The 21,149-nt window shown below is 43.2% G+C and overlaps 2 protein-coding genes across 2 annotated transcripts in view; both read right to left on the reverse strand.

Moving 5' to 3' along the window:
- Positions 1–1,418: 1,418 nt before the first annotated feature.
- LOC117384214 (endothelin-2) lies at positions 1,419–3,318 on the reverse strand. The gene is made up of 4 exons (XM_033981502.2): positions 3,192–3,318; positions 2,831–2,984; positions 2,213–2,326; positions 1,419–1,805 (listed from the first exon to the last, which is right to left on the reverse strand). The coding sequence occupies exons 1-4, from the start codon at positions 3,268–3,270 to the stop codon at positions 1,667–1,669; spliced, it is 486 nt and encodes a 161-aa protein (XP_033837393.1). The 5' UTR covers positions 3,271–3,318; the 3' UTR covers positions 1,419–1,666.
- Positions 3,319–5,679: 2,361 nt separating this feature from the next.
- Positions 5,680–21,149, reverse strand: part of LOC117383261 (transcription factor HIVEP3) — a 30,355-nt gene continuing 14,885 nt past the window's right edge. Inside the window, exons 2-9 of the mRNA XM_033980381.2 lie at positions 12,776–14,963; positions 12,295–12,563; positions 10,390–12,165; positions 10,126–10,280; positions 8,683–8,858; positions 8,473–8,574; positions 7,273–7,889; positions 5,680–7,087 (exon numbers count right to left, since the gene is read on the reverse strand). Coding sequence (XP_033836272.1) covers positions 6,473–7,087; positions 7,273–7,889; positions 8,473–8,574; positions 8,683–8,858; positions 10,126–10,280; positions 10,390–12,165; positions 12,295–12,563; positions 12,776–14,657 — 5,592 coding nt within the window. The 5' untranslated portion in view covers positions 14,658–14,963 and the 3' untranslated portion in view covers positions 5,680–6,472. The remainder of the gene's footprint in view (positions 7,088–7,272; positions 7,890–8,472; positions 8,575–8,682; positions 8,859–10,125; positions 10,281–10,389; positions 12,166–12,294; positions 12,564–12,775; positions 14,964–21,149) is intronic.

Below are 21,149 nucleotides of genomic sequence, written 5' to 3' on the forward strand. Positions count from 1 at the left end.
CCAGGGTTTCCATCGCCGTGTATATACAGGTTGCACCTTTAAAATAAATAACAATCACACATCTATATACATACATAAACAACTGTGTATTTTTAGTGTAAATGTAGTTATTTTTATATATTATTATATCTTTGTGTTTTTTAATTATATTGGCCTTATTTCTGTGTACTAGGAGGGTTGGGGTTATAGGTTAAATTCAGATGTTTTGATGAGGTAATAGAAATCTGTTCAATTACACAGAGCCATAAGCATTGAACCAAAAGAAGATACTTGACATGTTCACTTGGGATTTAAGTGCCAGATTTGCCCAGACCTGTTTTAAAGTCTCACCTGCAGGTACAGTAAATGTAGTGGGGGGATTAGGAGGGGTCACTAGATTAAGTTATAGATAAATCATAAAAAGCATAAAGTAACAAACCCAATATTTACAATTGGTCTAAATGAAGATTAAAGTTTGTGAAAAAGGTTAAAAGTGGATTTTTTGGAATGCTTTCTTTGTCCACATGTGGTGTCCTACATATTGCCCCAAATGCGGACGGTATGTTCTGGGCTGACACTCATTTAGTGCATGGGGTGATGGGGCTGTGCGTACCTCTCTTTCAACTGCGGCCCAGAGCAAAGTTACAAAACAGTGCATTCCTTCCATCGAGGACAGATCCTTATCATAACACAAGCTGCACGGCCTCTGAATAGCAGGTGAGCCTATTATTGAATTGAGCCTTGAATTCCAGGACCATTCATCCATCTAAGGCCTCCTTTTGAACTGGCTAATGTTTGTGCTAGCCAAATCACACATGCACCGCAACAGAGCATTTTAACAGTGACTCAACACTTTTCAAAGCAAACAGTAAAAGACATCAATTACTAAAAGAAGCCTGGAAAAACAACACGATGGCCACTTTGTGCATGTGTGTGCATCATTCTGTACAGGGAAAAGGTGGTTAGTGGGTTCAAGCCCCAGACCTACTTCAGTCTACTTAAGTGTGCATTTTTAGTCTTACAAAGAGGTTTCTCCTTCCTGTCTGTGTATAAATAGGTGTTTTATAACTTTGTAAATCAATATTACCACAGTGGTTAACTGATTATGATTGCTACTGTCTAGAGTACTGCACCAATACTCCTGTGATAGTCTGCCCATGACCTGATTTGTGAAGAAGCAAAAGACAAATGAAAACAACAGGATTAAGCAAAGCCAATCCAGCATGACATTTATTTTAAGTGACAGAATTGTGGCAAAATGTAAAAATAAAATTCAATATAAATATATAAATATTGCAACATCTAAAATCTGCACCTAACATTGTGAGAATATAAAAATACATATACAAAATGTACAGTTGTTATTGTTCTTTTTCCTTATAAGGTTGGATTGTTGCACTCAATCCTAGAAATCCTTTTTCTTCACCTTCTCTGGGGTACCCATCTTGATACTGGAGTCCCATCCAGTACCACAGTGGTCTATCATCACACGGCGTCACTGATCGTCCTCACATTTCCCATGATGCATCTGGAGACCTGTGTTTCCGCCTCATAATCTTGGGTTTACACAGACACCTTCTTGGCGTTTTGGCCATTTTCCTTTGGACGCAACGTTTGATTTTGTTCCATCAGGTAAAGGACTGGCCCTTGTTGAAATGCTCTCACTGCCCCTCTGTTATCCAAACTTTCACTGAGCTGCAGGTCCACTGTCCTGTCCTCCAGGTGCATTCTGGGAATATGGGGACCTCTTGATGACAATTTTTAAAAAGCTGAATATGTCCTTAGCAGTCTTCTTAGGTGCTGTCGCTTGAGTTGGCACTCCACAACTGCAAAAACACATGGATTTGATTGATCACATTTCAGCTGTCATATTTTACAGTTTAATAGTTCAGTCTAGTCTTTGCCTGCCAGTGTAATACATCAATACTCAGTCACTCAGTCTTTCCACTGGATCTAGGTGGGTACACTATTTGCTTGTTCGTACCAGGAAGTGCACTGTTATAGCTTAGATTTAATAGATTTTTTCCACCCTCCCACTCAGTCGATACTGTTTTGTTGCCCTGATAAAACAACACTGTACTCCCTAAGTCCCTAATAATAAAAGGAGATGCACAACTCCTACTGTTGAACAAAGGACCAGTATCCGCCTTTGCAAACACTACTGTGATTGAGTTTGGAAAAGGAGTTATTTATAAAACCCTTGTAGAAACAGTGGATTTAAACTGAAACTCACTGGTGCTGACAGAAGTTGGAGCAGGTGTAATCGTCTGGGTTGGCACAGGAGCAACGGGTGGTGGACCTCCGACGACGGGACGGTCCGATCCCCAGGCCATAAACGCTGGTCTTACTACGCACGCGAATAGGAGATAAACAGATAGTCAGACTTTGATCTTTGATATGACACATTTTATTTCACCACAATAAATGTGCAAAGTAAAACGATGCAACAGTATATTATGCAATCTATTTGTGTCTGACACAAATATGAGTTTCATTGGAAAGGACTGTATATGCTGTGATAAAGACTACTGTTATTTCTAGTCTGATACTACAACTGGTCACTAATAACTGTGCTAACATAAGACCACTGCTGTAATTCTATTTTACCACTTAGACCTAAAAACACATCATAACTTTTTAACATTGTGCATGCATTGCAATATTGTTCAGCAAGTTACAATCACATCTTTGGCCCTCTGACTTAGGTTTCTCATCATTTTCTTGTTTAAGTGGTGTGGTAAGTTTATAACTACACATTTATCTGTCTTATTTCAATTTTAAATAAAAATAAATACTACTGAATTTAAACACATAATGACATATTATTTTATTTTGGATTTATTCTGTGTACCTTGGCGTGTTGACCCAGATGATGTCTAGGTGGCAGAAGTAGTGGCACTCTGAATCCAGGAGGCTGCTGCAGGCACAACGTTTGCTCCTCACTGAAGAAGCCGGAGCACCGCCCGTGTCTTCTGTCCTCTCCTTCATCACAGGAAGACCAAGACCTGACACAAAGGGTGCACTTTAATAAAAACTGTGAGAAGGCACTGCAAGAGTTATTAGCCCTGATAATAAAATATAATAAATACAATTGTTGTAATGTCCTTTAAGAGTTTAATAGTGATTTATCAGAGGTATTTTATAGCAGTAATAATTAAAAAACAAAAAAAAGTATAAAATCAGATAAAAATGTACATGTAATAATTACTCACCCTCCTGCAGTGAGGCCCACAGACTGAATAGAAGCAGAATGTTGGCGTGTGGAGACATATTGGGGCAGATAATATCCATTCACTGTTATTATTGAACTGCTCCTGTGTTTGTGTGAGCTCTGACACTTAAAGCTCCTCTCCCTCAGATGACGCAACAGCACAAGCCCCGCCCTCTGCCTCGGAGCCACGTGAAGAAGGGACCCTCGCCGGGACATCCCACCCGCGACACATTCCACGGATAGCTCAGCTCCTGTGATGTGTTGTCACCTGCAGGCAGCCACTTACAGGTTGGAAGTACTTCAGATGAGACAGATAAGGATTAGAGTGTTGTTAGGGAGCAGAACAATGCACAGAAATGTATAAGAAATATTAATCAAGGTAAGAGTGTAACCATAGACCATTTTAGACAGACTGAAAGTCTGTTTTGACAGCCACATAAAAGCAAAACAGCAAAAATGCTTAAGGAGTTATAGAAATTTGGATAAAAAATGTAATACACAAATGATTAAAAATATTGCTGATTTATTTATTTATAATTTTAATGTAGTCCAATTTCCCCTCAACCCAGACGTGTCCTCCAGCTCCTTCAGTGGGACCCTGGGGCGTTCCCAGGTCAGCCAAGAGACATAGTCCCTCCAGCGTGTCCTGGGTCTTCTACGGGGCCTTATCCCGGTGGGACATGCCCAGAACACCTCCCTAGGGAGGAATCCTGAACAGATGCCCGAGCCACCTCAGCTGGCTCCTCTCAACATGGAGGAGCAGCAGCTCTACTCCAAGCTCCTCCTATATCACTGAGCTCCTCACTCTATCTCTAAGGGACCGCCCAGCCACCCTGGGGAGGAAACCCATTTCGGCCACTTGTATCCGCGATCTTGTCCTTTTGGTCATTACCCAGAGCTCATGACCATAGGTGAAAGTAGGAATGTAGATTGTAAATCGAGAGCTTTTCCTTGCGGCTCAGCTCTTTCTTCACCACAACTGAACAGTCTGATACAGTGACCGCATCACTGCAGGCGCTGCAGTTTATGCTGTATTTCATGCTAAAATTGTTAAATTGTAATTTTATTAATATCTGGCTGTTTCTTGTAATGTTTGCAACCATGGAAACCAGACATCCACAAACAAGACAAAGAGCTGCGAATAATATCTCAATTGTCAATAAATAATTAGTCTATCAGCCATTACTTAATGGCGCTCTTGTTCATAGGGCCTATACCTTAATGTCATAAAAATAAATGAAATACAGAGAGGAAATAGAACCCCTCAGTCCAGATGGATTGTGAGGAATGTTGATCTGCGCACATCAGTCCATCTCCCGAGGTTTTAGTATATTTCCCTGGAGCACATTTGCCCCCTGTACTGGAGTGCTTTCTAGGAAAACTGGGCACAGAGTCGAACCAGGACTGTGCATTTTTTAGACGAATGTGCAATTATGTATTTTTTGGACAAATGTGCGATTATTTTCTTCCAAACTGTGGAATATTCCAGACAAAGCAATAATATCTCCATAGAGACAAGCAGGTGATGGCAATAATATCTCCATAGAGACAAGCAGGTGATGGGCCCCCACCAGAAAAGTTATATAGAGCACCTTTAACACAGTTAACTCTTCAAGTGGTCTTAGAAAACACATCTGCTGTTGTCACATTTTGCAACATTATTGTTTGCCAAGCCATACTGCCAGTCACTTCAATCTAAGATTTATGTAATGCACATTTGTAGGAGCTATTTGTGTGATCTCTCAGAAGCTGTTTTATGGTGTGTTTTCACTGCATATCAAACACTGCAGGGACTACAGAGATGACCTGATAAGCTGATAATCTATTTTCCTGGTTACTGTCATTTGACAAAGTACAGACCTGTCATCTGAAACAATTTGACAATACTTAAATATCGGTCACACTTTATTCTACACTACACTGCAGTATTTGCATAGTGTGTAATTACACTGTAATTAGGTGGGTTACATGTTTGTCAGTGGCAAATGGCAAAAATAGCGTTCTGTATTAGTATTGAGGAAGTGTGCTGGATCCAAAGCAAGTTACATGTTATTACACACTTAAATTAAGATAACTAGTGCAGTGTAGTGCGAAATTAGATGTTACAACATAATGCTTTTCTTTTAAGTAATGAAAAGCAGTGACAACCTTAATGAATCATGCTTGTTCAAACATAAGCTGATAAAATGTATTGTATGCAGAAGAGTGAGAGATGACAAAATATGGGGATATTACTGAAGGTAAAGCACAGGGCTGGCAGTATCTCTGTGTGAAATATTGCCAACCCTATTTTCGCCTCATCATTTGTGCTGACAGATTTTAAACTTTATGCCAGTTTATGTTTCATAATTAGGGCCAGTAATTACATTTTATTACCTATAAACCAGGTAACATGGCAAACAACATTGCATATTCTGCTATTTAGCCTGTCATGATATCACATCAAAGCACCTGGTTGGGTGAGAGAGCAAAATAAGGTCACAGTCCCATTTGTGTGTAGTGCATTTTTATTCTTTTAATGTAATTATAAATTCTGCTGTGTGTGAAATTAGCAGGGCACTTGTTCCCTCTGTACCTTCCCTCATTTTTGTAACCACTTCAAGTCACAAGAACATGATGAAAAACACACACAAATGTAACAAAAACTACTTTCTCAAAAACTAAAAGTAAAAAAGTTGAAATAATGCACATTTTATCTTTAAACATCAATAAATAAGAAGCATTCAAGGCTGTACAAAGATATTTTCTGATCTCAAATGTCATAATAAAAAAATAACTTCAGTGCATTTCCTTTGACATGTTTCTGCTCCTCCATGTAGATACCCTGGCATTAAAGCATTGGCAAGAAACGCAATTATAACCTTCACAAAAAAATAAAAAGGAAATATAAAATTTCACAGCCTCCTTTATGTCATCTGTACTGACATGTCAATACATACACCTGGACAGAAAAGGCACAAGAAACTACAACTGGAGTAATACTGTAATAACCAAACAAATGGAATTATTAAGAATAAAGTTTTTGGTCATTTACAAACATAGTCAATTTTTAAAAAGATATTTAAACAGACAGTATCCATACAGGAGGGATATATTTATATATAATTTATATATGCATTTACATACTTTTATCACAAATAAAAAGTGCTGTTTGACCACAAACCTGAATATTGCCAAAGAAAAATTAAATTAAAAAAGCATTTCAATGGTAAAAAACAAAGCAAAAATAAGAGTGGAGCAATCGATAAAGCTAATGTAAGTGACACATGGAGGTGCTGACACTTAAGTGCTCTGGTCTGACTGCTCTGTTCCCTCCTCCACATTGCCCCCTGGTGGTGGCTGCTCCCTGTGCCCTCTGGAACATTCGGCTACAGACACGGCTGGGCTGAGGGCTGGTCCCAGGCCAGTGTCCCTCACGGGGGTCCCATCAGAGCCCCTGGGTGTTTGGACAGAGCTGTGCGAGCTGCTATATTGCTTTGAGTCTGTCTCGGGTTTGTGTTTGTGTAGTTGTGTCCTGTCTCCGTGGGGCTGGCTGGTTCCTGTTTGCTCTGACACTAAAGACTGGTCCGAAGGAGTCCTGAGCCCTTGAGTCCTGGGGGTCCCGGCCCAGTACACTGAGTCAAAGCTGAGGCGAGAGGATCCCTCAATGGGGGGAGAGGTCGGGGAGGAGGGGGTGGTTGGGTGGGATCTTGGCCGGGCCTGCACCATCTGTATTCCGCCAATAGGGATCATGACACAGGGTAGCCGTGCCTGCTGTGAGTGCAGAGGAAGGTGACTGAAGATGTTGTCTACAGGCTGTGCACCAGGATAACTCTCACATGTGGAAAGACGTAAGGCAGATGGAAATAAACTGCTTTCTGGAAATGTCTGTCCTTCCCATGTTGTTCTGCATTTTTCCTGCAGATGGTGCAAAAATATAATTTTAGAAAGACAAATCACACAGTACTGAAGAGATACTTAAAAGTCTCATAAAATGAACTGGTGGCACCTCACTGCAAAGGAAATGTGAATTCATAAAATAAGCAATATGTAAGTAAAATGTATTCAGAGAGTTTCTTTGATTCACAAGTTATCTCACTCACCTCTTTGCTGTTAGCCCCTCTAGTAGCAGGACTTTCCCAGGGCAATAATGCAGGGGTCCTCCGGTGCAGACCCAGTGGAGAGGGTGGGGCTCGGGCTTGGGGATACTGGTAGAAGCTTTGCAAGGTGGGCCGCAGAGGAGAGAGGGGCCTGATGGGAGATGGTCCTCTCTCAGGGGAGGGGGACACATGTCGACTGGGGGAGGACAACTCTGTTTTGGGGGACAGACTGAGGACTGCGGGGGACAGCTCGAGTCGAGGAGAGAGGCTGCGACTTGGAGAACAGCTCTCACTGCTCGGGGAGAATGCCCGCGCTGCTCTAATGCCCCGGCGGGAAAATAACGCTCTTCTGCTGCAGGGAGAGGACCGTAAGCCCCGAGGAGAGGGCTCATGACTCAAAGTGGGTCCAGGGAGCTCGCGATCTGGGGTGCCCTGATGAGAGTGCCCACTGCCTGTAGAGCGCCCCCCAATGGAGGGATGTGTGTCAGATGAACAGGAGGAAGGAGGATCATCTTGTGTGGTAGACTCTTCGTCTTCCTCCTCATCGTCGTCTTCAGACTCATCCACGTCAGAAAACTGGTGCTCCTCCTGCTCCTCTGGCACAGGCTCCTCACTCCCTCCTGAAGCAAAGACACAAACTTTGAAATAGGCTTACATGGGCTAAAATAATAATAATAATGGTGGAATAAAAGATACACAGAACAGCAGTCAAAGCTGCTTCACAGTCGTGACTAGAGTCCTCTCAAATATTCTCTAAGCTAGTCCTGACCCTCAGATGTTATAAATAGTGCTTACAAGAAAAGACTGGAAATGTATTGAGTTGTGCTGTGCTCTATTCATAAACTATCTCTAGCTTTGTGAATGGCAGGTCGATGGTATGTCCTTGGCTGTAATGACTGCAGTCCATCACCAGCAGACAGAATAAGGTAACTGTAGCTTTGGCACACACTGAGGTTTAAAAATGTCATTGCAGAGAATCATCTTTTCTAAAGGTATTCACTTCAGGAGCCTTGTGAATGTGGAATTGTCTGTATTCTTCATTTATTTATTGTATTTTTATCTATACTTAAGCAAGGCCAACGGGAGGAGAATAGAACATGGTGTTGCATAAGCTGTCAGAACTGAAAAGCTGCAGTTATGAACAGGCACACGCTCATCCAGCCGTAGCACTGTTTCTCCACAATAGAATCTGATCTTTAGTACCTGTTTCCTCACTCTCAGGCTCATCCAGTGATGACTCAGACACTCCCACGGACTGGCACTTTTTCCCATGAGCCTTTGACTTCATGTGTTTGGTGAGGTTCCCTGAGAAGGAACAAGGAAAGCATATTATCTCCTTAACCAAGAGAGGCTCACAATGGCAGAACATGAATCATGGAAATACATTAGTTAATTGCAGGGGGCCAAGGCTACCTTTTGTTTTGAAGGCAAAGTTGCAGTGTTTGCAGACATATGGGCGTACGTCTGTGTGTGTGCGGATATGCTTCTTCAGCATGCTGGGCTTCTTACAGCGGATCCCACACTCTCCACAAATGTACTTCCCCCGGCCACGTCCACGCACATACACATACTCCTCGCTTGACCTGTACCTGGGACACAGGTGAGAAAGTGAAGAACACATGGAACTGACAATATAACCTTTGAGTTTGTATGAATAAGAAGTAAATTACAATTATCAACTCTTACTTATCAGAATCTCATGCCTTTTATTCATGAACTCGACACAGAGACGCTTTTGAGAAGGTATTTTCATTTGCCCCATGAAATAATAATAATTATTGTGGATGCACCAGTTACTTGCATAGCAACACGCACACACAAGATAAACTGAGGAACAAGGCCCTCTTTATGCAGGCGGCTGGGGAAGCCCCAGCAAACCCGCAGCAGCAGAATAACATCCATTCTGTTACAGCCGACGACGCTGCCAACAACAGCAGCCGCTAAGAGGGGACGGCCGGGAAGGGAAGCCTGCATGGCCAACAACCCAAAATAGATACTATATATAAAACCAAGCTACACATTTAGCCCTGGTCTATAAAAACCTTGTTGATATGCACTATTGATATTTACCCATGGCCTATTTACAGAAACAGTAAACCACAGACAATTTATATTTGAATGAGAAAGTTAATTGTGAGATGGCAAATATCAGTGTGTTAAATATGGCATTTGGGCTGAAAAGTCAGGAGCTGAAACCATGAATGCACTGTTGTACAACACAAGCCACAAGAGTAAATCAGAACAAATTGTTACATGAGGGTAAAACAGTCTCAGCTGTGGCATTATGCAGCGCTGAAGAACTGGTGTCTGTCGCACTCAGTTAGTCACTGCTAAAAATATTTCCCCCACCTTAGAAAAAACACTGATTGTTTTCCCACACCAGGCATTAAATCAGCAGCACAGTGTTGAGTAAACTGAGGCCGGCCCTCTGCGTGCTTTATGACCACCGGAGCGCTTCCAAGCAGACGTAATCGGCTGATAACGCCACTGAGATTCACAAAAGAGCCTGAGCATGACTGAAGAACTGGGACTTAAAACAAAACTCATCACTGTTATTCATCAATAGCAAACATTTAATATACTGAGGACCTGCTCTGAACTATTACCTCAGATGTAGAGACTCCTAATCCTGCTAAAGTCTTAATTCAATTCAAGTCAATTAAGCTACACTTTTGGTTTGCTTACAACTTAAATTTACAAAAGTGTTCCCTTCTCTCTCAGGAGATACAAGTTTGTGCAGTTCCCCTGTCCTCCCATCTATTAATGTTCAATGATTCAATACATTTCTTGGTCAATTAAACATCTATATTGTCAGAATTTAAATAACAAGAGAAAAGTTTAAAAATTCTTTCTCACCCCCCTTCAAAAATGCAAACACATGAGGACTCTCTGGATTTGGATGTAGTAGCTTCTTCATCTCTCTTTGGTTTTGCCTTGTTCTTTTCATGTTGTGGTTGTTCCTTTATCTGACCACTAACCACAGGGCTGACTGGGGCGGGATTTATCTGCAACTACAGAGAGAATTGTGTCAAGTTTTACCTTTTGCAGGTGTTAAATTCAGCGACTAGTGCAAAAACATAAATATATGTTTTATCTATATTTGCCTATGCATGTTGTTACCTCTGTTTCCTGCTGGGGCTCCCTGCCCCCCTCTTTGGCCTGGCTGGCAGTGGCCATGGTGTAGGTCTCTGCACTGTGCCTCTGCTTGGTGCATAGCAAAGACAGGGCTGTCTTGGTGCTGAGGCCAGGCAGGTTGGGGTTGTGCACGCTCACGCTCCAGGAGGAGTACACTGAGGTCTGGGAGTCCTGCTGTGCTGAGGGGTTGGGCTTGATGTAGTTCAGGTAGCACCAGTTGACTGAAGTGTAGGTGTGCAGACTGGGGTGAGAAGCAGAGACTGGTCTGGTGCCTTCTTTTTTCTCAGTAACTTCAGGGTTTTGAGCTGAAGCTTGATTTTCCTCCTGCTTCTTCTCCACCTTTACATATTTATCTTCTGCATTTTGAGTTTGTTTGTTTTTTTCCTCTTCCACTTTTCTCCCAGTGACCTCACCTCCCCCCACACCTCCAGCTGCCTTCTCCCTGCTCCTCTCTCCCGTGCTGCCCTGCTCTCCCTCCTCTTCCTCTTTCACTCTTTTCTGGTGTCTCTGAGCCTCTGTGCTTAGCTCTAGACTGGCGGCGGGTGAAAGCATGCGTTTACTTCCTCCAGCCCCAAGTGGGCCATAAGCCTCCTCATCAAGTGAAACTAAAGAAGGTGTCAGCGAAATGGGAGTTTTCATTTTGAGGGCTGGAACAGTAAGGTAAGACCTCTGAAGCTTGTTTTGCTCCAGCTGGCTCATAACAACCATAGTGGTACATATAGGCTCAGGTGAGCGTGAAGAGGCCAGGATTTGGGAGAGAGTTGTATACATGGCACTAGCATATGTTGGCATGTGAGTCTGCAATCGCACTGGGACAACAAAAGGAACAACAGGTGTCAACTGAGCCAAACATGTGGCAATAATGGGTGGTGTGTCATGATATGGAGTGGTTACAACGGTCGGAGAGAGTGCTATGGATCTGTTTACAGAAGATGGGGCCAAGGGAGCATACGGCAAAGGCCTGGAGGAAAAGGGAAAATACAGAGCTTGACTGTGGCTAGAGAACTGCAGAGGGAGTAAATGGTGAAGTGGAGTTCCAAGCCGTGCAATGTGTGGCTCAAAGAAGGCTCTGTGGAGAACTTCAGTGGGTAACACATGGCTGAGAGATGGACCTGAGGTTTGCTGATCTCTGGGAACCAAAGAGAGAACATCTGAAGATGTCAATGTTTCTCCCGATTCTTCATGAAGAAACCATTCTTCAGTGGAGAAAAGTGGATGGTGGCCTACATGTGACGGCCCAGGCCGGGGACTGTCTGCTCTAGTCTGCTCCTCCTCTGGATCTCCTAATGTGGCATGTTTTACCAGAAGGCATTTCCTCCGCTCCTTCCAGGAGGTGGTGGGCTGCTGAGAGGACAGACAGCCGTAGTCAAAGGACTTGCTCCTGTTCTCAGGCGTCTGCTGAGGTTGTTGGTGAGTAGGGGGTGTCTGCTCAGATGCAGAGCGTCTCATCTCCTTGTGGCTCTGGTGGCACTGATGAGAGGCTGATGGCACTGTTAACATTTGGGAACTATGGCTGGTGGCCCAAGCCTCTGATCTGACGGGATCCTCCAGAGACACAGAGAGACTGGAGGAGAGGGAGACGGTGCTCTCCTGACTGGGGCTGCGAGGCACAGACACAGACTCAAAGCTGGACTCTCCTGAGGACTGAGCTGCTTCAGCCAAACGCAGCCTTTTCTTTTTGGGCGGCAGCTTCTCTGCAGGAAGCTGAGCCAAAGTCTGGCTTCTTTGAGGCCACTGGAACTGCTCCACTCTCTCTGCTTCCTATGACACAAAGCAACACATACGGTGTTTACAATGAGCAGTGCTAAAATTATAAACATGTCATATTCATTTAATATTTGGAATGTATTTTTTCTAAATAATTAAATTTCTTCTAGATATGAGACGAACCTTAGGTAAGGACACAGTCACCGTGGGAGACACTGGTGGCATGTCGGTGTCGGGCTCCAGAGTGACGAGGATCTCGGGCACTTGGATGTTGGGCTGGCGAATGAGGCGACTGGTTGAGGGGGAAGGTTTGGGCTGGGGCTGCGTCTCTTTGCTCTCTGACCCCTGACTCTCCATGGACACACTCTCCTGCTTCTCAAAGGAGCTGGTATGTTGAATCACTGACACACCCTTTCTATCCTGTTGCTGCTGTTTTGGTTCTGAAGGAACACCTACAAACAAATCAAGTCATTAATAAGTAGGACAGTAGCACTTAAAATATTAATTGTATATAATTATGTATTTATTCCAAAGAGAACTGTTGGCAAAATAATTTACAAAACTATCAAGTATATTGGCCTCGTAAAAATGTATAGTTTGAAATAAACTAGATTGATTTGAATATTTCATTATTGGAAATGCATTTGGATGCATTTATATTTACCTGACTGGGAATGGCTGCGTTCCTCTCCACCTGACACTGCAGTACGGGTTGTGGGGCTGGGAGGATCTTCCTCTAGGCTCTCCTCTTTTCTCCTCTTTCTCACTGTAACTGCCAGAGCTGGTAACTTGTAGTGCATCATTACATGGGGGTGGTCGTCCCTACCAGATATGACCTTGTCCTCGGCCTCCAGTTCAGGCTGATGGTGGTGTCCTGGACAAGTGCCCATGTGGGACTCATAGCTCTCACTGTGCTGGAACAGGGAGCCACAAGCCTCACACTCAAACAAGCAGGGACTCTTGTGCAACTGTTGCTTTGGTTGTCTTTTTCTGTCTGTACCTTTTCCTGAAGAGGACTGACCTGTATCTTCTAACACTTGTTCAGCTCCTAGAGGAACCTCAATAGCTGGTTGGCGTCTTAACATGCGCTGAACATGTCCCACTCTCATTTCTGCAGCTGCTGCCTGCTGCTCATCGAATGACTGGCAAAGGCGGAAGCCTCCAGGGGACATTGGTGTGGGGGAGGAGGGGGTGTGCTCCTGGCTAGTAGAGGAGGGCAGTGAGTGACTTCGGAGCAGAGGCACAGATGAAAGAGGTTCAGGAGAACCAGGTCTTAAACCGCTGGGACCTGGGCTTTCAGCTTTGGGGTCGAATGCATAGGGGTCTTTAGGAGTGCTAATCTTGGGTGACTCCATGCTGCTTTTACGGGAGAGTGATGAGCGTCGTGGCTTGACACTATCAATCTCACTGGTATCAACCACAGCTTCATTAATAGTGATGAGTTTGGTGATGTGTTCAATGACCTGTGTTTTGGGGACTGTGAAGGAGATGCTCTTCTCCTCAGTTCCAGAAGAAGCATGAGGTTGTTGCTGATGGCCCCCTCGCTGTTGGCCTCCGAGTCTTCCATATTTCCCCAAAATAATTTCGGCATAAGTTTTGGCACTGGCACTTGGGGGGCTGATTTGTGACAGGTCGGTGCTCCCTGACCCAGAGAAGTAGCCAGATTCAGTGCTGCCTTTACTGCCGGGGCCAAGTGAGGATGAGGATGTGGAGAGAGAGGAAGAGGGTGGGTCATCGGGGGAAGCCTTCGGACCTCGTTTGCGCTCACTAAGTCTTAGAGCCAGCCTCTGTTTGACGGCCTGTGAATCCTCAGGTCTGTGGCTCTCCTCTTTCCTCGGGGAGCGTAATGGGTCCTTGGGTTTTCTACGTTGTCCGGTCTCCTCCTCAGACTCTGTACTCTCTCCTTCTGTGGGCTCCTCATGCTCCTCTCCCACATTTGCACCTTCTGTGCTCAGACTAAGCTCCTCCCGACAGGACATCAGGCCTGCTTTGATACGGTGGGCATGGGACTTGCGATGCTTGTACAAGTTGCTCTTGGTCTTAAAGGAGAATCCACAGGGGTCACAGGGGTAGGGCCGCTCTCCTGTGTGGGAACGGATGTGTTTCTGAAGGACGCTGGGTTTGGCACATGGTCGGCCACAGTAGGAGCATACGTACTTGCCAGGTTTCTGAGGCTTCTTCTCTCCGCGTTTGGGAGAACTCAGCCTCTCTGCAGGGTCCTGGCTGGTCTGAGGTTGTACCCTGTGTCCCTGATCCCCTCGTGCTGAGGAGGTAGAGGGTAGGAAAGATGAGGGTGAGGAAGGAGAGAGGAAGCTGCCTCCAGAGGGGCCGGCTGCATCTGAGGGCTGCCATGCTAATGCCTGCTGTTGTTGGAAGCGCAGGAGGAGACCTGGAGATCTGGGTGAGCGGTGCTGCAGCCGCCCCCGTGACCTGTGTGCAGGACGTGGGGCGGAGATCTGACCGGGATCAGAGGGAACGGAAGTTTCTGTCACATGCTCCTGTCTCTCAGAGCACTCGCCCTCAGGACGTCCAGGCTCCGCCTCCATAGAGTGGGAGGGGCCTCGCACGCACTATGACAACCCCTTTAGTCTCATGGGGCTAACCGCATGGCAGAGAGGTCTGTGGCAGAAGTCAACATGAAGCACCACAAATCAGAACCAGGGACCTGTTCCTCCAGTCTGAGCCCATGTTATTGGAAAGGAGCAAAGGAGGCATTGTTAGGCTTCCCCTGTAGCTGCCATGAGTCTGGTAAACAAGCATCATTTTGTACAGTGCACCTCAGGCCATGAGTACAGCCCTTCCCTGGTTGAAGCTCTAACAGTGGCTGTCTGCTGTAGTTCTTCTGGAGGCATCTGAAAAAGAGACAAAAACAAACAATATATTCAGTCTAAGCAGGAAAGATATGGTCAGGTACCAGTGAAAAAACACAATTATGGCTGGCAAAGATGTGGCATTAAACATAAACAATTTCTTTACATCTGTAGTCAAATATCCTGTTTTGATGTGTAATATAATATAAGCAGCTTCTCTGGAGAAGTGAGCAATCCATGGGCCACTGGTAGTCTCTTCAAGTCAGTGAATACCACAATGTCAGGGGAAGAAATCAAAACAAATGTTGAAAGAATAGTTTATCTGATGGGCATCTCTCAATTCAATTCAAGTTTATTTAGATTGCACATTTGAAGCAACTTCAGCTGACCAAAGTGCTTCACATGAATGTTAATCACAATACCAAATAGACTACAGTACAGTACTGTTCTAAGACAGCCTGAGGTGAGGTCTCAAAAATGGCATTGGGTTTGGATGTATGTAGTTTGTGTAGTGTCTCGAGATGCATTCAGACCCATTTCTCTACCACAACAAAGACTTTTATAAAGATACATTTTCATATCTTCCACTTAGACACTTAGCTGGCTTTATGAGGACTCACACTTTTGTGCATTTGAAAACTCTGAGATGACGTTGCGATGAAATTTCCACCTTTTATCAAGACAGATGTAGTGTAATATCTCCCACTTACTACAAATCCTGCACTCGCTCTCAGCTCCAAATTCCTGTAGTGCAGACAATCTTAACATTTTCTGCCAATGGATTGTGCAAATCATAACAGGTTTGAGCGAGCATCCGTGTCCACACCTTTGACAACTCTGTGCCAATACATTCAGATTAGCAATCATTCAAGAATCATATCACTCTTGTTAGCATGTTAGCAACCAGGGACACTGAACTTTCTTAAGCCTCACGCTCTATGTGATCACTACGATATTGATACCACAGCAGTGAAAAGGGCGACAAAAAACCTAACAGACTTGCACAAAAAGCTATGAGAGGATGTAGGAAATGGGAGGAAGTGTGAATTGAATAAACAGCACTAGACTGGAGCGTTCGGTGGTAGCGGCACTGACAGGTTTTTAATGAGCCACACTTTTGCTCTCTCCATATGTCTATAAAAACACTGCACAGTCAGCCTTCATTAGAGCCGGTTTACAGCAGGAGGGGAAAAGAAAGACCCCAGAAAGAACTCGACAGACTCAAGGCGACTTCTCTCGTATCTGTCAAGGGCTAATCATTTGTTGACGATTTCCTCTGAAGAGCTCACTTTGATTATTGCAACACATGATGACTCAAACTATGAGCTATGCACAAGTCTTGAGAATTAATTTAAAAAGAATTCAGTTGTAATCATTACTCTTTGGTTATATTATTATTTTGTTCTGAAATACTGATTGCACACACGCACACCCACACCCACACCCCCACCCCCACACCCACACCCCCACCCCCACACCCACACCCACACACACACACACACACACACACACACACACACACACACACACACACACACACCCCCCCACATACATACATATATATATATATATATATATATATATATATATATATATATATATATATATATATATATATATATATATATATATATATATATATATATATATATATATATATATATATATATATATATATATATATATAATACTGTGGGGACAGGATCGGTTTAATTTGGAGCAATGCAATTTTAATACATTTTTAAATAGGTGAGTTAACGTGCCTTTAAATGGTTTTGAAGTGTCAACAGAACAAGGCAGTGCAATAAAATTACTGTTGTTATTCTTAATGTGAGCATTTTTATCGTAATATAATGAGTTTACGCATTTTGTCCTTAACAGAAATAATCAGTTAAATGTTAAACTGTGAACGATGTTGCCTTACTACAGATCTGACCTCTAATTTGCATGATAGCGCCAACTGCTTGTCTTGAGGTTGAATGCCATACTTTGAAACATCCTGGGCAAAGGACAAGCAGGTGACAGAACCTACACCAGATTACATAGTATGCATATAGTTATACTTCATTAACACATGTATTGCGTGTTTGTCATTTAGTTGTGATCTCAACTTTTACAGCTTCACTCAAATGATCTCTAAAGTTTCGCCTACAAATATGAATAAATACAAGCACATTGGGGTTTAGTATGACACGGGAGCTTTACTAATTGGTGACTTTAGGAGCTGTGATGCTGCACAAACATTCAGGAGCAGACAGGAGCAGACAGGAGCAGACAGGAGTGAAGGCAGACAGAGCATGACAAATGGTCTTCCTCGACACCTATGAAACTAATGTCTTTGTTTGTGTCAGCATGGTGATCACAGAGTGGGTTTAATTATCTCCGGTGCCACCAGTGAATCCGCCTAAAAAAAGGACGATTAGCTGCTTTTTAAGAGCAGCAGGAAGGTGCCTCCATTATTCATGACAGTCTAGACGACCAACTCTAGCGGGGATCCTCACTGCAAGAATGTATTTCTAGAGGAGTTAAAAAGACTAAAATTCAGATTATTGTAAGTAGATTTATTTGGGATTAGTATGGGCACATTTTTTGTCTTATTTTAAGCCATGTTCCAATACATTACATTTTATTATAAGCCACTCCAGGAAAATGCACTTTACCCATTGGATTTAATTTATTTTTTCAATGAAAACTAAATTGTGATCTGATCATTGTGACTTCTTAAAGGCTCCAAATCTTGTTCAATTAATTTTTTATTTATATAGCACTTTTTTTTAAAAAAAAAAGAAAGCATATCACAGGTGTGATGTGCTCTCATCTCTTAGTTTTTGTCAGTAGATGAGATGCATTCTGTTAGCATTGCAGGGAGCCCTGGTCCAGCCCCACATACAAAGAATTACAATAATCCAGACGTGATGTTACAAATTCATGGATTGCTTTTTCAAAATCCGCCCACCTCTGCCAGTAACCTGGGGAGAGTTCAGATCGTCAGGTGGTAAAAGTTATGAAAATGAGAAAAACTCACTGGCTTGGGGCCATAACTCCCTGAGCAACACAAACTCCAGTTTCCGCAAGGTGAAGAGATCATTCAGGAGAAGCGGCAAGTGACGCAGAGTGGGGTCTACATGACGGACTTAAAGGCTGGATACACCATAATCCATGTGATCTCTGAAGTGGTCCCGGGGAGTGGGATGGAGAGGAATAATTCCAGAATTGGCCCTCCAATAAGCCTTTACTCTCACTAAGAAGCCTCCTCTGTAAGGAGACAGGTGAGCGCAGCATGTAGGCCAGGACCGATGCCAAGTGAGGAGGGACTCTGGATGCTTGATCCTCAAAATTGTGATTAAGAGACCATCCTTGATCTCGCTTTAGATCAATAAGTGCCTGGCAATTGTAGACTAGAACTCCAGAGATATCTTGGCACAAAATACAAAGCAATACCACAGCAAGCAACAGTTTAAGCAGAGCAGGTAGACAACTGCCGGAATACGCTGGCGCCATCTTGTTGTACCTGTAGTTTAGAGAGCTGAACCTTTCTTTAAAATGTTAATGTCCTTAGAGCTGTTTGCAATGTGCACTCTGAACTGAATCCTACTTTAACACATCACAAATCTAATCACAATTGCAATCAAATCTAAAGTCAAAACTACAAAATATTCTGATAGTCCTTTGAACACATGCTAGATTTTATGAATGCAGGTGTACTTTAAAACAAACAAATGCCTGGTTCATACGCAGACAAGAGGCAAACAGGACTAACCAATCAGCTCCAATGACCTGAGGTGACCCAGCATGAGCCTATCCTCCTCTGATTCGCTAGGGGTTTTCCTTGTGTCTCGCTCCACGGAAACAACTGGTTATAAATAGCAACATTCCCCACACACGGCTAAAAATGATATCTATTGATAAGCGGGATCTTAAGACGGGGGTTATGTAAATGTATGTGCCCTGCTTAATAAGGGCTGACAAGGGCGTTCCTCTCTTGGGCTATTTTTAGACACATGAGGTGTGAACAGGAAGCTACGGAGGCAGTTTTTAGACGGTGCACAGTTCTTCGATTGGAGGTGTCATGGGGAGTTAATTTTAGCGGCACCAGAGCCGTCGATGTTGAAGTTTAGAACAATAAAAATCCCAGCTGCAAGACTGCTGTGTGCTGTAATGTTAGTAATGAGTGGTCCATAGAGACTGAATGAATGAAGGATGAGTGGAAGAAGATGACGTTTTGCCACAAGAGAATTTGATACACGTTTCTGAGCGGCAGGGAATATTAAATTAAAAGGAAACAGCCTCTTCTCATTAGCTGGATTTTAAGTCACAAACCATTGTTACCACACACTATAGCAGAAGCATTTTCACTATAGCTACGTCAGAATGGAAGTGCCAAAATGAAAAGTAATTTATTTCTAAACAAAGGCGTTAGTCTAAACTTAATTTTATTGCAAAAGTTAAGCTGTCCAGTTTGTATTATATTTTCTAATCATGTTTAACTACAGCTAACACAGATGTGAAAAGGTGCCACATATTAAAATCCACACCTACAAAATTAACAACATTCATCATTTCCTAAAACATCCCCATAAAGAAATTTCCTCCTCTCCTCGTTCTCTTACTGGTGCACGTTCCCATGGAAACCACCAGCCTACTCGGTGCAATGGCAGATGGAGAGGGAGCTGGAGGTCTAAATTTATCTCCCAGCATCCTCTATGACTACAGACGCACAGTGGCAGCAGGAAGTGAGGAGGGAAAAGGCTTCGAGACCGAGACGGTGTGCATTGACAAGCTGGCATCACCGCTGACAACCTGAGTGCTTGACTGACTGACCCATGTCAATCAGTTTTCTTACAACTAGTACACTTGTATTGCGTGAGTGGAAAGTTAAAAGATAGCTCTTGTCAATCAAAACACCAATAAGAAGAATCTAAGAAAGTCTGGTGTCAAAATTAGTGGAAAAAGACATAGCCAAATGATGAAGTGTTAAAAAAAAGTCTTTCTCCGTGCATACCAGAGGAGTCAGTCACTCTGCAGTATAATGGATACGAGGGCTATACCTGGACCGCAGAAGACAGCCAGTTCACAACGTGGTAAGACTTGCTTTGATAGAGAAAAGCCAATGAACCACAAGTCAATACTGGGGGCTTAAAGCGGACTCGTAATGAACACAGCGGAGTCTGAATGCTCGGATTGGTTAGACAGAAGTAACCACAGAATATAACATGGAAATGCATTAAAAAGTAAGACTACACCTGCAACTATTGACCTATAGCTAGTGTTAAAATCAATAACCATTTGTCCTTCCTTTCCACTCTGCTATCCTTTATCCATACATAATTGTCACATACATTTTACTCTGGATGCCCTTCCTGGTGCTACCCTCTTCATTTATCCTGGCTTTGGACTGGCACAAAAAGAAAAACGGATTGTGGTTAAATTGTGGTTAGCAAAAAAATCAACAAAAATTTGATCAGGGAGAGTCCTACAAAAAATACACAATCTTACATTTTTAAAAAAATTTGTTAAGAATAAAAACAAAACAAATAACAAAATTTTGACCATTTTTGAGGAAGAAATAATGAGCAGATTGCATGCATAACAACTTGGAGAATCTAAGATCTTCTTGAAATTTGACTGCAAAAATAACTTATTTAACACAACTGATAAATGAACAGCAGCACAAAATGAGTATAATATCTTGACCAGGAAAGCAATGGATTCCCATAAAAGCACAGACGGAGATGACACAGAAATGGGAATGAGGGAGGGGTGGGTTACCTGACAGCGCAGCCCTGGTCTTCCCCCTCTGAGGAGCTCCAGACACAGAGAGGCCGTAGAGCTCCGAGTCACAGCGGATATGACTGTTGGAGTGGGTGTGCGGCGAGAGAGACAAGCCCAGCGAGGAGGGAAGGGGGTGAGGCGAAAACTGCGATGAAGAAAGAGCCATGCACACAGGAATGTTTCCAGTGAAAAGGATGCAAAGAGGAGGTGGTATTTTCCAAAGAGGAACTTGGCACTCCACATAGCACTCCAATTGGTGGCTACAACAAGTGCTAATATCTAATGTTAGAATGATTATTATAACTGTGTGGATGTACAGCCATTCTCAGGCTTTACACCTTAACAATAGTTTTACAAGTCATTAGATACTAGAAGACATATTGATATAAGAAAGAAAAAAACAACCTTACAAGGACTAATCCAGGGCAAAGAGTTAAAAAAAAGTGGTACTGTGTT

The sequence above is a fragment of the Periophthalmus magnuspinnatus genome, chromosome 16 (genome assembly GCF_009829125.3).
Source record: "Periophthalmus magnuspinnatus isolate fPerMag1 chromosome 16, fPerMag1.2.pri, whole genome shotgun sequence".
In the NCBI taxonomy this organism is placed as follows: Eukaryota; Metazoa; Chordata; class Actinopteri; order Gobiiformes; family Gobiidae; genus Periophthalmus; species Periophthalmus magnuspinnatus.

Excerpts from the sequence above, each read along its gene's own strand:
- LOC117384214 (XM_033981502.2), bottom strand. The coding sequence starts at position 3,270 with ATGGATATTATCTGCCCCAATATGTCTCCACACGCCAACATTCTGCTT. Across the intron at positions 2,985-3,191 it reads GTGGGCCTCACTGCAGGAGG|GTCTTGGTCTTCCTGTGATG; the intron begins GTGAGTAATTAT and ends CCTTTGTGTCAG. Across the intron at positions 1,806-2,212 it reads TCCAACTTCTGTCAGCACCA|TTGTGGAGTGCCAACTCAAG; the intron begins GTGAGTTTCAGT and ends GTGTTTTTGCAG.